The sequence below is a fragment of the Protopterus annectens genome, chromosome 9.part0, assembly GCF_019279795.1.
Source record: "Protopterus annectens isolate FY-2018-M chromosome 9.part0, PAN1.0, whole genome shotgun sequence".
NCBI lineage: Eukaryota > Metazoa > Chordata > Ceratodontiformes > Protopteridae > Protopterus > Protopterus annectens.
Genome location: NC_056743.1, coordinates 878,508,277 through 878,525,967, shown reverse-complemented (window position 1 = coordinate 878,525,967; position 17,691 = coordinate 878,508,277). Strand labels below are relative to the sequence as shown.

Below are 17,691 nucleotides of genomic sequence, written 5' to 3'. Positions count from 1 at the left end.
TAGCGAAATCCTCTAAAGCCAGTTTAGAGTCCAAATTGGCCACATCTACTAGAGACAATCATAAGGCCTTCTTCACATATGTCTGCAATCTCAAAGAAAGCAACCAGATCTGTTCAGAACTGGTGGTCAAGAACACCACATACACAAATGCTGTACATATAGCTAACCTACCGGCTGACAAATTCAGCAAAAACTTCATCCCTCTGTCCCCCACATCAGTAAATCAGGACATCCCAGTACCTGCCCCCATTATCTCTAGGGAACAGGTCATCACTGCCCCCTCAAAGGCAAAAAAATACAGCCTTCATGGGACCCGATAACATCCCAGGATGCATCTTACATGAACTCAGGCATGAACTTGCAGCACCATTAGGCACCCAATTCAACCAAACCCTGAGTACCGGCTTTGCCCCAACCAAGTGGAGGACAGCCACTGTCATTCCTTGACACAAAGGTGGAGCATCCACCGATCCAGGAAATTACACACCCATCAACCTAACTAGCCTGATCTGCAAGGCCATGGAACGGATTATCATGGACCTTATTAACAGGGACAATGGCACAACCTCCAAACACTCGACCCCACACAGTTTGGCTTTGTCAAGGGGAGGTTGTGTCTGTTAAACCTGGTCAACTTCTTTGAGACAGTCACCAAAGCCATGGATAAGGGGAAGACTGTGCACACCGCCTACCTTGACCTGGTGAAAGCCTTCGACACTATTCCCCACCCGGGCCATAATAGATGAACTCTCTCAACTAGGCATCAAATCCATATGTTACCAAATTGGTAGCAAACTGGCTCACTGAAAGATCCCACCTAATCAAAACAAGGGAAGCCACCTCAAACAATGGACCTGTAACATGTGGCGTAGCCCAGGGATTGGTCTTGGGGCCTCTGTTATTTGGAATATACTTTTCTGAGGTGCAGGCCAAAACCAGTGGGGTATGGCTGACCAAGTATGCAGATGACTGCCAGCTGGTCACAGTCATCAAATCCCCAGGTGGTGTGAATGTCCTCCAAGAGGGTCTCACCCAAAGAAATGACTGGTGTCAGAAACATGGCCTCAAGCTGAATGCCAACAAATGCATCATCCCCTCCTTTAGGGAGAGTGATGTTCCCACATATCACATTAATAACAACATCTTAAGCATGTAATCAGTTCTGAGGAATTTGGGCGCCCAGGTTGATAGCAACCTGACTTTTGACCACCATGTTGCTTCCACTGTACGGAAAGCTTTCTACATGGCCCACTTCATAAGTAGGTCCAAAGAGAAAAGCAGTGACACCACCACAAACGACTGGCAAACTGGTTAGAATCCAACAAAAAAGATGAACACAAATCTTTAACTGAAAACTTGAGACATAAAACATGGCAAGACAAAAATAAAATCCCTTTCAAACAATAAGCATTTTCAGAAATACATTCTTCGGATCGTAAAGGGAAACAGGAACAACATGCTTTTAAATGATATGCACAACCAATCATCAATCATGTAACAGTGCACCTTCAGCAGTTACATGTTTACTTTGTGCTCACCTCATAAGTAAGGGTATCTCAGCCAGGGACAAGGAGGTCCATAACATCCCTGCATTCTTCCCTTAGAAGGCCAATTATTGAGAACAATGCCCCCTTCGGCATGTACCTTGAGAGAGCACATGCAGGAGGTGGAGAGACAACAGAGGTTCCTCACCAGGAGAATCCATGGCCTCAAACATCTACCCTACACAGATAGGCTAAAGGCCCTGTCCCCTCTACTCAGTTTCATACAGACTCCTCACAGGTGACCTCTGTCTGGCATACAAAGCAATCTCAGACCCTCTTTGATGGGACTGCTGCATATCCAAAAGTCAAACTCCACTTGAGTAACCAGCAAGCGTGACCTCAACCTGGTCTGTGACATCAATAGGACTTGTTGGTGGGGCAGATTTGTGTCCCAGAGACTCCCCCCATCTGTGGAATCGACTCCCTCTCCACGTCAAGCAGAGTACCTCATTATCCCTTTTTAACCACAACCTGGACAACTGGATGGTAAGCAGAAAATACACCCCTGGGATTCCACCTGTGTCCCTACTGGACAGGGGCTTTGGGTGCTGACTTGTCTAAACATGGGCTAAACTCTTGGCTAGGCTTATAAGGGCCTCAGGGCCAATAGCCTAGTAACTTCCTATGGCACTATCCCCCACTCAGGCATCATTGACAAACTTACTCAACTAGGCATCAACTCTTGTATCATTAGCTGAGTTGCTAACTGGCTCACTGATACAGCTCATACAGTCAAAATAGGGGAATCCACCTCCAACAGCAGACCTGTAACCACTGGAGTTCCTCAGGGATCAGTCCTGGGACCTCTATTGTATGGAATCTATTTCTCTGAAGTAAAAACTAAAGGTCTGTGGCTGACAAAGTTTGCTGATGACTGCAAACTGGGAGCGGTTATAGAATCTCTAAATGATGTCAACATCCTACAAGAGGGTCTTACACAAATAAATGATTGGTGCCAAAGTCATAGCCTTAAACAAAATGCAAAAAAGATTTATCATCTTTCCTTTCAGTAAAAGTGATGTTCCTGCTAACTACCACATCAATAGCAACACCTTAACACCTTAAGTACGCACTCAATGGTGAGAGACCTGGGGGCACAGGTTGACAGCAAGCTTGCCTTTGACCACCATATCTCTATAGTGGTAAGGGCATTCTATATTTCTCATCTCATAAGTAAGGGCACTGCCGCTAGAAAAAAAAGAGGTTATAACCTCCCTGTATTCTTCCCTCATTAGGCCAATAATTGAGTACAATGCCCCTTTTGGTATGTACCTTTCCAAGCACCTGCAGCAATTGGAGAACCCACAAAGGTTCCTCACAAGGAAAATTCAAAGTCTTCAGCATCTGTCCTATGGGGGATTGTCTGAAATCACTGTCAATTTATTCTGTTTCATACCGACTACTCAGAGGTGATCTCTGCCTTGCATATAATGCAATCTCTGACCCTGCTTTATGGAAATGCTGCAAATCCACAAATCAAATGGTAGATGGGTTACTCACTCTAAAGACCTTAAGCTGGTATATGACATTAATAAAACTTGCTAGATGGACAGATATGAACCCAGAGATTACCACACCTTTGGAAAAGACTCCCACTTCAAATGCAATCTGGACGATTGTATGGGTAACCATAAAATCATCCCAGGGGTTCCACCTGTGTCCCTCATGGACATGGGCATTAGGTGTTGATCGTGGAAATAAGGGTAGAACTTGGCTAGGCTTGTAAGGGCCCTAGGTCTATTAGCCTAGTAACTTCCTATGACTATGATTTTAAGCCTAGCCAAATTCCCTTCAAAATGCAAGAATCAAACCCTGTAACTTGTGAATGTAAGGTAAACATCTTAACCATTATACTATATATATAGCTAGATAAATACATGTGTGTACACACACACGTGCAGATTCTGACACAAGTTAACAGTAATGAATTTGTTTCCCCTTCTCTGCCATGTTTTAAAATTACAGCCTTTAGTTTTAAACTATAACAGTTCCTCCTTGTTAGTAAACTAGAAGAAAAATGCACACTTTTGATGCAGATCACTCTCTTAAATATGCTAATGAGGACACCATCGACCTTACTCAAATTCAATACAACCTTTACTTGTACTAGAACTTTCTTTTCCCTATGGACAGTCTACATAGAACATACTTCCCTGCTGGATCGAGAGGAGTTACAGGCACGATTTGAAAGAATAACTGCTACTTCACAAACTAATGCATTTTGCCACCTTTGTGCGTGCTTGCTTTTGTAACCACTACAATTTGGAACTCACTGTTCTAATGTCTCCAGTCTAGGTTATTTCTGGAAATTATCGAACAAATGTGTGATTTAAACATTTCTAAGCCATCTGTTTTAGAAGTGGCATTTTTAAGTTCTAAAGTCACCAGACTTTCGGGAAAGCAAGTTTCCATTTTCTCCGAGTAATGGCACCTTGAAAATGACTAAAATACTTAGCACGGAGCGTAGGGACTTAACCCGTACACAAAGAGCAATTTTCAGACAACCGCCTTTTCACAACATTGTGATCTGTCAAAATGTATTTGAAATAACTTCAGCCATACGTCTTTGACAGCTGGGTAAAATCACCAAGATTAACGAGCACACGTACATATAAATCTGTACTAGCATCTAGAACTTTAAAATCCAGTCTTTGTTTGAAGAGAAAAAGTACAAGTGAACTAAATGGTCATATCTTACTACTTTTCCTGAGAAACAAATGGTTTAATAAGGGATATAAGCTAGAGCTTAGAGAAGTCCATCAAAATAAGTAGAAGTGTTTCAGTACACAAAAATGTACCTTTGCCTCCTGAACAAGGGACATTACGTACACCACATTGGTGCAAAATAAATTAACTACATACCTTTATCTGCTCAACTTCTTCAGTAAGTTCTTGCATCTCATGCAGTAGGCGATGGTATTTCTGCTGGGGTGTTTCTTTTACACCACATCCATCTGCCAGCTACAGAAATATAAAAAAAAAGTTACACTTTTGTTTTATTAAGTATTATTTATTTAGGTAAGTTCCCTGAAGAGGAAAAATGTCTATGCTTCATAATCCTCGAATATAAAATATACCAGAACATTTTAGGGTGCACTTAACAAGACATATGCTGACCAATATGATCTACAGACTTTAGGGGTGCTTTAAGTACTGTCCACTTCTTTGAGCACTTTTACGTCTGGGTCCACCATGCAGTTCAGAATCAACAACCAGAAGTACCAGATAGTACAAATGGAAATAAGACAGACATTCTCATATCAGCTGATCTGCAAGGAATTATTCTGCAGTCGATTTTCTCTTCTGGTATTTCCAGATCAGCAAATTTCTGAACGTATTCTAATTCCCCCTCTTGGGGGTATATGTACCACCTACCCATGCACACAAGGTCCTCAAACATTGGGCTAAAAGGTGCAGCCTCCTCTGTACTTAGTTCGACCCCTTCCACTGAAAGGCCAGAACCTGCAAGACAAGAAACAAAAAAAAAATGCAACAAACGATAACATAATGAATTAAATGACTGACCAAGTTAGAGGGAAGCCCATCTGCAGTGAAAGAACAAAGGCAGCATCCAAAGTACAGTAGAGGGATGACAAGCATCCACTGCAGAAAGCTTCCTCCCAAATCAGCTGATGACAAATGCAGACCTCTTCTGTATCCCAGGTACTCATAATGAAACCACAAAAAAAGAAAGTAGACAACTTAATTACAGATGCTCAAAAGGCCAAGTCCTTAAGTACTAAGGTACCAAAACAGGATAGAATCTTGGAACTGCAGCTGAAGCAAGTAATAGAAGCAGCTATACCTTTAGTGGAGAACATATAGCAGCTTTTTTAAAAGGATGGGTGAGCCACTTGGCAGAACACAATGATGTTAACAAGCCACCTACAAAAAGTTCAGTTAACCACTGCAAGCAGCTTCTTTCTTGGAACTAAGTAGACCAACATCTTTTCCTTACTTATGAACACACACACCCTCTTTCAGTAAAATTTGAGCGGATTGTTCACACTCAATGTATGAAGCCCCCCCAAAGCTGCTTTAAAGAAGAAAACACAAACAATAATGGACTGGCCTAAGGACAATTCTTAAACCACTTTCACATGGACCCAATTACTGTAATACATTCACCAATGCCTGGAATGCCCAAATGGACTCTTCATTTCCAATTTCTTTTCCAACAACTTCCCACTACAAACATCGGGTTGACTGTATTGTATACTCACCCATATCCAAATTACTCATTTTCTATCTTACTTATCACTATTCTGAGTATCAGTTTATCACTCTCCCTTCTCCAGCCTTTTCTTGCAGTGTTACAGAACAGAAGAGAAGAGCCACCTGAAAACTGGTGGAAACATTCCACCACTCTCTAGCCTATAATACATTGGTACTGACCACCACTGTAAATTTCGCCTTTGCTCTTGTACACTAGCACTAGAATGTTTATTCTCCAGTCACCTGGGATATGCTTTCTCTCCATACTACTAATACCCTTGTGACGAAAGGAGATACTGCTAGCCCAGCTATCTGGAATTTTGTAAGTAATTATATATCATTTGTGAATATCAACATGATTCATGTAAGATGCTTGTGTTACAAATGTATTACTACTGTATGTCATGTGTATATCAAACTGCTGGTACAGAACTGTGTGTTGAAAAGTTTGTTGCAAAGTACTTGAAATGTATCCACAGTGTACCCTACTGGAAAAGAACAGAAATGTACATGCACTATTGTAACTGTTTAAACATATATTTTAACAGTGGAAACTGGAATATAGGAGGTTAACTTCAGAAAAATAGCTGAAAGTAAATTACTTTATGGTTATGCAATAGAAGATGATATCTTTCAGTTTTGATGTAGCAAGGGGACACAATGTGTAAAACTAGGGCGCTTTATGTATTGTCTTGGAAGTGTTTTTCTGTTTTATGACTTCCAAGATCTGCCAAAGACCTGAGGTCTGTGTATTTTCACAGGTAGATACTAAATGCTACCAGCTGCCATTAATGGTTGTTTTGAGCCTGGGAACTAGGAATCAGATGACAAGCAATGATGTAATTCTGCAAGTTATCCCAGCAGTAATATTTGAGATATTAATTTGAGAACTCTCTGAGACAGACGGCATTCTGTATTCTGTCTTGGACATGACAAGAAGACCCATTCACCACACATTTCCTTGCTCTGATGAAATAAGTTTCTAGGGAATAGTATAATTATCTTAGATATAGTCAGGAATATAGCAAAGCTTAGTTTAGATATTTTTCTTCATTTGAGACTGTCCTGGAATACTGTTTTAAATATTTCCTGTGATTTTGAACTCCGATATCATTGTAGATATGTATTTAGTATGGTCTTGTTCTTTTATTATGAAATATATTTAAACATTTCATTGTGGCTAATCTGTCTAGAGATAAGCTCTGAGAGTACTTGCATATTTTATTTGGTGACACTGTGGGCCACTCCTAAAAGCAGTGAAACTACCATTTGCATTAATAGTAACATTACACAGCAAGACTTAGCACACTTTGTTAAGGGCCTTAAAGTACAGTGGATATAAAAAGTTTACACACCCCTGTTAAAATGCCAGGTTTTTGTGATATTAAAAAATGAGACCACAATAAATCATTTCAAAACTTTTCCACCTTTAAATCTGACCTATAATCTGTACTATTCAATTGAAAAAACAACAAATCTATTAGGGTTAAGATATAAAAAAAATAAAAAAAGTACAATCAGCTGGTTGCATAAGTGTGTACACCCTTAAACTAATACTTTGTTGAGGCACCTTTTGATTTAATTACAACATTCAGTCTTCTTGGGTAAGAGTCTATCAGCATGGCACAGATGTGCCTTATCAATATTTGCCCAATCTTCCTTGCAAAAGTGCTCCAAATCTGTCAGGTTGTGAGGGCATCTGTTGTGCACAGCCCTCTTCAGGTCACCCCACAGATTTTCTATTGGATTTAGGTGAGGGCTCTGGCTGGGCCATTCCAAAACTTTAATTTTCTTCTGGTGAAGCCATTCTTTTGTTGATTTGGATGTGTGCTTGGGGTCACTGTCATGATGAAAGGTGATATTCCTCTTCACCTTCAGCTTTCTAACAGATGCCCGAAGGTTTAGGGCAAAAATGACTTGTATTTGGAACTATTCATAATTCCCTCACCTTCACTAAAGCCCCAGTTACAGCTGAAGAAAAGCAACCCCAAAGCATGATACTGCCCCATCATGCTTCACCGTGGGGATGGTGTTCTTTTGGTGATGCGAAGTGTTGTTTTTGTGCCAAATGTACCTTTTGGAATTGTGCCAAAAAGTTCAACCTTGGTCTCATCAGATCATTTTCCCACAAGTTAAACAGTTATTTACGACAACACATTTTCCCACATGCGTTGGGGAGACCTAATGTATTGCTTTGCAAATTTTAGCCAGGACTGGATGTTTTTCTGTGCAAGAAAAGGCTTCCGTCTTGCAACCCTATCCCATAGCCCAGACATATGGAGAATACGGGAGATTGTTACATGTAGTACACAACCAGTACTTGACAGAAATTCCTGCAGCTCCTTCAATGTTGCTGTAGGTCTCTTGGCAGCCTCCCTGACCAGTTTTGGTCTTGTCTTTTCATCAATTTTGGAGGGACGTCCAGTTCTTTGCAAGGTCACTGTTGTCCCATATTTTCTCCACTTTTTGATGACTGTCTTCACTGTGTTCCATGGTATATCCAATGCTGTGGAAATGTTTTTGTACCCTTCTCCTGACAAACCTTTCAACAATGAGATCCCTTTGACGCTTTGTAAGCTCTCTGCGAGCCATGGCTTTTGCTGTAGCAGGCAACTGAGTAAATGTCAAGAAAATCCTACTAGGACAGCTGAACTTTATTTGGGGTTGATCAGAGTCTCTTTAACTGATAGCAGGTGTGTACCTAAGAAGACCGAATGCTGTAATTAACGCAAAAGGTGCTTCAACAAAGTATTAGTTTAAGGGTGTGTACACTTATTCAACCAGCTTATTGCATGTTTTTTATTTTTTATATTTTTCCCCTAATAGATTTGTTTTTCAACTGAATTGTGCAGGTTATAGGTCACATTAAAGGTGGGAAAAGTTTTGAAATGATTTATTGTGGTCTCTTTTTTTATATCACAAAAACCTGGCATTTTAACAGGGGCGAGTAAACTTTTTATATCCACTGTAGCTGATAAGGAGATGGCTGGTGGCAGTGATATCTACCTTATAGTCTGGGCAAAAGGGGGCATAGCTAGTAAACCTGTGCCAGCCTTTCCCAAGTGTGTGCATGTATAAATCAAACCTCAAAGTGCGTGTCAGCTACTTCGGCAAGGACACAAACCACTAGTTGGAGAAAGAGGGTGCTGGAGGTCTTGGCTTGGCCACTCAGCTGACATCTCAACTGTATAGCTGTGCCAGTGGGAAGTCTTACTGGGGATCTGGAGAAAGAGGGAGAAACTAGCCCTGGACTGACTGTGATCTCTGTGTGCTCTTAAGGGAAAAGTACAGTTTTGTACCTACCATAAATGTAGATGTTCGAAGATCCACATTGCTGCAGTCCTTACACTTGGGTAGTCGTACAAATGCGCATGACCGACGCATATCCTCAGTCTTTTCTTGCCCCAGATGTCAGAAGACCTAAAAGAAAGGTCAAAACCAAAGACAGCCAACCACCAAGCCACCACCCTGCAGTAACACTATGTACAATATATACAATAAATGACTGCAGCAATGTGGATCTTGAACATCTACATTTATGGTAGGTACAAAACTGTACTATGTTCTTCATCTCACATTGCTGCAGTCCTTACTAGAATCCCAAAGCAGAGGTAAGGGAGGATGGCAAAACTATAAAGGAGCAGGAGCTGCCAAAATGCCCTGTAAAATAGCAGTGGCAAAACCAGCCCTAGATTTAGAGTAAAGTGGAAGGTGATAATGCTTAGAGAAAGTATGCACTGAACTCCAAGTAGCTGCCTGTGGCAGTAGCCCTAGTGGAATGAGGCCTAATCCCAGCTGGAATCTCCTTACCATGATGGGAATAACAGAAAGCACAAAACCCAATCCACTTAGAAATAGTTTGTTTTGACACAGCCCTGCCCTGAGAACTCAAAAAAAAGAAACAAATAACTGCTGAGACTGCCTGAACCCTTTAGTCCTGCTCAAATAAATGAATAGTTTGGTTTTATATTCTTTGCCCCTCTAAAATTGCTTGAACAAAGGATGAGAAAAAAACAATGGTGGTCAATCATCAGTGAAACTCAGTAAGATATTGAAGAGCCATACTTAAATTGCTCGCTCAACAATCAAATCCTTGCAGCACTCCAACATAAAAATCTCTTAGCTTCAAAATAACATTTCAAACTTGCTGTGGAAGTTGAGACCTTCTATTTCAAAAAATAATATGCCAGGCTGTTTAAGTGAAGAGAAGTGAAGCTTGACATTGAGTAAATGACTGTCCTCCTGAGACAACAGGTGTGGAATCGAAGGCAAAGGCCATGTCAGTAATGGGTACCAGTGCTGTCGAGGCCAATCTGGAGCTATAAAATCATCCTTGGCTTGTCCTGTCTGACCTTTTTAAGTACCTTTGGGACAATTTCTGAAATACATGAGGATCCATTTCACCACTCGTGGATCCATAATTCTTCTGCTCACATCTGCTGCTAAGTTCTTCTGTGCGGCAGAAACCTTTGCCTGAAGATGAAGCTGTATGAATGAGAGTCTCCCCACAAAATCATTTGCCTGCATAGAGGAGGATAAGATGTGATTCCCCTTGCTTTGATGTACCACGTTGTCTGTTAGAATCAACACCTGCCCTGGAAAAAAGTAAATCCTTGAAAGCTTAATGCAAAACTGACTGCTAAACTAACATCTCAGGCTGATATGAGATGTTGTAGTCTCATCTGGGATGCTGTATTCAGCCTTACACCCCAGAAAGCACATGTCCTGAGAGGGTACTAGACTGACTATTTTTTTTTTCAGAATAATACCCCAGGCATCTTAGCATCACACTCACCTTTCTGCAACTCAGTCTGATAGGAACATGAAGGTAAGCCTCCTTGAGATCCAAAAGTTATCATCCAATGCCCAGCCAGATAAGTGTTGGATAGATAAATCCAAAATTGGTCTCCACGTGTTCCCTTTCTTTACAAGGAACAGGCGAGAATAAAATCCTAGGACCACTTCTGGCATAGGTTTTGCTGAGGAGGAGCGTCTGGCATGCCTTTGAAAGGAGGCAAGGTATGGAAATAAAACCTGTAACCATCTAAAATCCTTGTCTTAACATGGTCAGACAAATTCTGATCCCTCAGCCAATGCACTAAATCTTGTAACTCTTTACACTCAATACCTTCGCCAAGCATCTACCTTAGATTTCAATTGAGACTCATGGAATGAAGAGAAAAGAAAAATCTTCAGGAGGAGAAGCAGAAGGAGTAGAATCATCCACATCAGAATCAGAAGGAGAATACAACTCAGGCTCCACCCTAGGTCTCTTATCAGGAGGGGCAAAAGAACCTCTAATCAAAGTAATCAATCTTCTGCCATTTTTAAGCATATTCGGGTGACACCAACTGAAGCTAAACCTGGCCTGCCTCTATGAAGAACATCTGCACTTGATGCAGAGAGCTGCATCTGGTAATACTGTGTGTGTACCGTGTTAGCCTCCCAGTACAAGTCCTCCACTGTTACCAGTGGTGAGGACTGAGACTTCTTGACAAATCATCCAGTGGTGGGTTGTCACAACATCCAGCAGCTTCTCCTCTAAGGCACCCAACCATCTTGATTAAATCTGCCATGACTTCATCTGTGCCTCATGCTTTCATTAATGTCATGTTCTTTAGTGCTTCACATACTTCTAGAGTGGGTTCTTATTTGAAGAATAAGTATGTTGATAGAAATACTTCACAGTGGATCTGATCACCTCTGATACTTTAATCAGAATGGCTTCCAGGAGCAAGAACCTTAATGAGAAGCCAGAAACTAACAGAGAAAATTGTTGCTCCAATTGACAGGGACTTCCTGGGTATAAACTGAGAAAGTTTTCAATGCTGTCAGTGAGGGACCCAAAAACCTGAAATTGGAATTTTCTCATTCAACATAACATGATGGTGAGTTTTGGTCTTTCATCTCCAAATTCTACAACAAAATATGAAAACAGATGGCGTAGAGAAAATGCATACACAAATCTTCCTTGCAATACAAGAATAAGGCATACACCATTAACTGTGACTGCCCTACCAAAATAAACAAAAAATATGAACAGCATTATCTCATGTGACAAAAAAAATATCAACCCCAGGAGTGCCCTGCTCCTGCATGATTCAGAGCGGACAGGATTTCTGGGATTACAGATTAGAGAGTCTGCTAGTACCATTCACTTCATGTAGAATGTGGTCTGTCATAACTGCCAAATACGCATAATCTTTCTGTTCAGGGGGTATAAAAACAAGTGTCTCCTTGTCTGTTTAAACACCGTACAACAGCCTGGTTGTATGACTACAGCAATAAGGGAGAAGGTCTCGAATCCTTTTTTTACAGCTTTCAGGGTTTGGAATGCCATCCACATATGGAAGTATTTTTTGCAGAGACCTTTTTTTGGTGGGGCCAACTTTTCGCAAACCAAGGAGCTGCCAAAGTAAGCTTCTTAATGAACTACCAAAGGGAGTGTCACTAGGAAAGTCATGGGCTCTTATGTGAGAAGAGAAGACCCACATGAAAACTGGTGGAAACAGTCCACCACTCTCTAGCCTTGTGACAAGGCTCTGACTTCAAAGGAATGTCTGTGAGTGCATGGTGGGGCTTTGCAGCCTCTGATTACCATTTTTAGCACTGGACCAAGATTTGTTATAAACTTACTATAATGATGGATCAATTCATCCTCACCCATCCAATGAGAATTGTGGGTCCTCGATCCACTTGTCAGACCCATGTCAGCGAAACTAGTGCTCCAGGCTCTAGCTCCTTTAAATTTGTTTTCTACCTACAACGCTATGGCAGGTAAAGCTCCCTCAGATCACGTCTGCTACCCAGTGGTACAGAGAAACGTGTTAGAAAGCTCAAAAAGGAAAATGGACCCTTCAGGTCCTCTGGAAATAGAAAAAGGAAGGAGGATAAGGGAGAGGGATGTTGTAGCAGATGGATGAGGATGAAAGGTTCTGGCATTACGGTAAGTACATAACTACCATATATTATTCATCCCATCCATCAGATCCAGCTTGTGGGTCAGAATCCCCAGCTGCTTAGCGCTCGAGTGGCATCATGATAGAAGACCCTTGAGGGCAGTGACACCAAGGGAAGCTCTTGATCTTGAAATCATGTCCCGCTTATAAAGTTACGCAAATGTATGCAGAACAGCCCATGTAGGAGCTTCAAAAAATTTCTCCTTGAAATAAGTCCTGCAGAAGGGGGCAGATTGTAGCCTCAAATCTCATAGAATGGATTTTCAATCTTAAGGACAATGGACAACTGCTGAAAGAATACACAAATGTTACACAATAAGAGATGCATCTAGACAGAATAATCTTGGAAACCCTGGAGCAAAGGAAACACAGTTGATGGCATTTCTAATGGCTTTAGTTCTGGGAAGGTAGAAACTAATTGTGCACATATAAAGTGTAAAGCAAGTATTAGTCTTTACTGGAGTAACTGGGGAAGAAGACTGCCAGATGAATGGGCTGATTCAAGTTTGATTTGCATGCCACTTTGAGAAGAAAGGAGGGACTGGTGTATAATGACACTCTGTTTAAAAAAACAAATAATATTGGGATGATAGTGCATGCAAGTCAGACACACTCATGGCTGAGGTTATAGCCACGAGGAAGAAGGTCTTCAAAGACCGGAATTTTACGGAAATGGAAAATGCTAGTTCAAATGGGACTTTAAGGCACTAACACAAAACTAAGGTCTCAGAGGGACTGTTCTTCTGACTTGAGGCTGAAGCAGGAATGCATCTTTGAGAAAGGCCTTGCAAGATATATGAGAAGCTAATAAGTGGGGATTGAAGCCTTGGTGGAAGTTGGAGATTGCGATTAGCTGGACCTTGGCAGTTGAATGACTAGAACCAGATGGAAAAGCTGCTAAAGGAAGTAAAGGACTGTAGAATAGATTCACTGAAGGGTTCTAGTCCATGAGCAGCTGCAAAACTACAAAACATCTATAGGTAGATTCCTTTTGAGAGGTGAAAAGAAAGTACAACTTTTCTACAGACAAGAAAGGTCGCTGACATTTACTGGATGTAGAGAAACCATGCAGTTAACTTGAGGTTGAGAAGATCTAAGTGAAGTGACTCAGAGGTGAGAGAAAGAACAGCCTTCTCTGGGATGTCACTGCTTGGGGGGGGGGTCCCTGATGTGAGTTCTCAATTAGGGGAACAGACTTTGGTTGAGTCAGTATGGGGCAAGGAGGATCACAGGGGCTTGGCATCTGACTGCCCTCTGTATGAATCTGAACATCAGGCATGGGAGGGACACAAAGAAGCCTGGTTGGCCACTACCTGACTAAAGAGAGTCTCGCAGACTGCCCCTTTGGGGGAATACTGGCAAAATAATTACTGCACTTGGTGTTGATTGGGAAAGCAAAGATATCCCAGCAAAGATAGCCCTAGCACTAAAAGATTTGATGCGCTACCTCTGACAGACCACTCATGAGACAAAGGAATAGGTCTGCTGCCCCTGTTGGCAAGGCAGTTGGCTCTCCTGGGAATGTGTGTTGCTATCAAGAAGCAATGCACAGTGACCACCCAAAGGCCATACCTCAAAGTTACCTGGCATGAGGGGTAGGATCTGGTTCCTCTCTATCTGTTGACGTACTTAACTACAATCATGTTGTCTGTATAGATGGAAATAATCCCTGGGGGGAAGTAGTCCTGAAGTGTTGGCACTGCTAGGAGGATTGATCTCATCTCCAGGACATTGATGTGAAGGTTGGCCTCCTATTCTACACATGTACTTTGGAAAAACCTTTCCTGATAATGTAACCCCCATTCCAAGGAGATGCCATCCATGCTTAATGCGACACCTCTGCACTGGCCCAGTAGTCAAGCAGCCTCAATCCTCAACACTAGCACCAGCGAGGGATGTGCACCTTGGGAGGATGACAAGTACACACACAGTAAAGTACAATTTCCCTTAAGAGCACACAGAGATCACAGTCAGACTGGGGCTGTTTTCTCTCTCTTTATCCAGATCCCCAATAAGACTCCCCAATGGTTAAGATCTCAGCCACATGGTCAAGCCAAAACATCCAGCAGCCTCTCTATCCAACCAGTGCTTCGTGTCCCTGCCCATGTAGTTGACAGACAGAGATACTTTGAGATTTGATTCATATACAACCATACAGACACTCCTGGGGAAGGCTGGCACAATTTCAGTAGCTATGCCCCTTCTGCCCAGACTATACAGTAGTACCAGCTGCCACTAATCACTCTTTATCAGTTACTATAAGGCCCTTACAAAGAGTGACCAATTCTACTGTGTAATGTTACTATTATCCAAATGGTAAGTGTGTCCGACACTAAGGCTATTTAACAACACCCTGTACAGTGTTACTAAATAAATATGCAAATACCCTCAGAGCTTAAAAATCTCAAAACAAAACCAGCCACAATTAAAAGGTTTAAATATATTTAATAATAAATAATAAAAGAACAAGACAATACTTAATAACTCAGCACAGTGACAACAGAGTTCAGAATCACAGGAAATACTTTAAAACAACATTGCAGGACAGTCTCTCATAAATACAGAAAACATCTAGACTGATCTTACTATTTTCCTATCTATCTCTGAGAGAGATACTATGATCTTAGTCTTACTTACAAAGCAAGACAAGTGCTGGTGAGATGCTTACAGGTCCAGAGACAAATACAAAATGCCCAGACTTTATCTCTGAAATAGTTCTTAAATTAATACACATTACTGCTGGGTTAGCTAGATGACATCACTATCTGACACTTGCCTTTAGTTCCAGGGTAAAAGACACCAACAGAATTTAACATGTCTCTAAGAAAAATACTTCTCTCTTAGAGGCTGACACTTATCTCTTAGAAGCTTACCTGAAACTGGAAGTCGTAAAACTACTAACACACTTGCACTTAAAACCTAGTAATTATTTCTGTCTTAAGACAATAGAAAAACTCTAGCTCTAGACATTCTGTCTTCTAGTTGTGGTAAACACAAACGTAAAACTCTGCTTATTTTCTCAGCGTTTGCAAGTTAACTATGTCCCAATTTTTACTATGAAAATGTATGAAAACATACATTTGCACAGGCATATAGTCCATATACATTTCTGCTCTTTTCCAGCAGGGTGCACTGTGGTTACATTTCTGAAGCTACGTACATAACATTCAGGTTACTTACATTTGTAGACAAGCCTATGGATCACATTAATATTTAGAATGACACAGAATTATTTACAAAATTGTAGCTAGCTAGACTGGCAGCCTTCACACCCCCCCCCCCAACGAGAACTCAGTTTAGTTTTTCAAGTGACCCTTGAGAAACATTGCTTGAGAGAGTTGCCTATCTGGGCAAATCTTACCTAATTCCCTGTCTTGACAGCCCATCTGTGATGGCATTGCTAATCCCACTGCTGTGCTGCACTGTCATATCGCCTGCTTGCAATTCTAGGCTCCACCTTAGTAACTTGGCATTTTGCTGGCTGGCTCAATGTAGTGAAGTTAAGGGATTGTCGTCTGTAACTACAGTACATTTCCTTCCATAAAGATAAGGCTGAAGTTTCTGCAGTCCCCACACTATGGCTAAACATTCCTTTTCTACAGCTGCAATACATTCCTCCCTGGGTTGGAGCCTACGACTGTGATAAACCACTGGGTGCTCTTCTCCCTCTGAAGAAATCTGGCTAAGTACAGCTTCCGCCCATGGTTCAAAGTGTCCACCTGCACAACAAATTATTTGCTGTAATCTGGACTGGCTAACTCAGGGGGTCCTCCCAAAGCTTCTTTAAGCTTCTGGAATGCCTGCTCACATGCTGGGGTCACAGTACCTTATCTGGCTTGTTTTTCCTTGTCAGTTCTGTGAGGGGAGCAGCTATGGTACTATAACTGGGGACACATTTTCTGTAGTACCCTGCTATCCCTATAAAAGGCCCTCACCTGTTTTCGGTTCTGGCCTGATCTTACCACTCCCCACTCTATATCCTAGGTAGGAGACCCCTACCATACCCACCTGAAATTTGCTGGGCTTAATGGCCAACCCTGCCCTCTGTAGTCTGCCCAGCACCTCCCTGACATGCTGAAGGTGCTCTTGCCAGGAATGGCTGTAGACGGCAATATCACCTAAGCAAGCAAAGGCAAAATCTCCTGCTAGGATATGATCTACCAGGCTCTGGAAAGTCGCTGGGGAATTTTACATCCCAAAGGGCATGTTTGTCCACTCATACAAGCCAAAAGGAGTTCAAAGGCTGACCTCTCTCTAGCACTGGGAGTCAAGGGCACCTGCCATTAATCCTTGGTAAGATCAATGGTGGTAAGATACTTAGCCCCACCCAGCTGCTCTAGGGTTTCATCTGTCCTAGGCATGGGGTAAGCATCTGACTCTGTATGACCATTTAATTTCCTGTACTCCACACAGAACCTGGTGCTGCCATCCTTCTTTGGTACCAGCACTACTCGGGAGGCCCCAGGGACTGCTGGACTCAAATTACCCCTAGTTCTAACATTTCCTGCATCTCCTCCCTCAGAGTCTGTTTGGGGACTGCTTAATAGGCCTTTGGGATCCTGTATACACATGGTGATGCACCAGGTGGGTGCACCCTGGTTTCCCAGTGAACATGTTCCCAAAATCCTGTAACACTGCTCGGATTTCTCAAACCTGGGTAGGAGATAGCTACTGGGACATTGCTACCCCATCCACTGAGGTGTCAGTCCGAGCCTCACTGAGGAGATCAGTCACCAGATCTCCCTCAGACTCCTCCTGCAATCTACTGTAAATACTCAGCACAAGGGCCTCCCTATCATTGTAAGGTTTCATCATGTTAACATGGTACAATTTGTGCCCCTACCTCCTGCCTAGCAGTTCTACCATATAGTTATCACTGACCTTCCATACCACCTTGTAGTGACCCTCCCAAGCTGCCTGCAGCTTGTTGCGTCTGACAGGAATGAGAATCATTACCTGCTGCCCTACAGCAT

The 17,691-nt window shown here is 42.0% G+C and overlaps 1 protein-coding gene across 1 annotated transcript in view; it reads right to left on the bottom strand.

Moving 5' to 3' along the window:
* The window catches only part of DCTN2 (dynactin subunit 2), a 767,074-nt gene that overhangs the window by 440,394 nt on the left and 308,989 nt on the right, over positions 1-17,691 (bottom strand). The window contains 1 exon segment of the mRNA XM_044083609.1: positions 4,407-4,505. Coding sequence (XP_043939544.1) covers positions 4,407-4,505 — 99 coding nt within the window.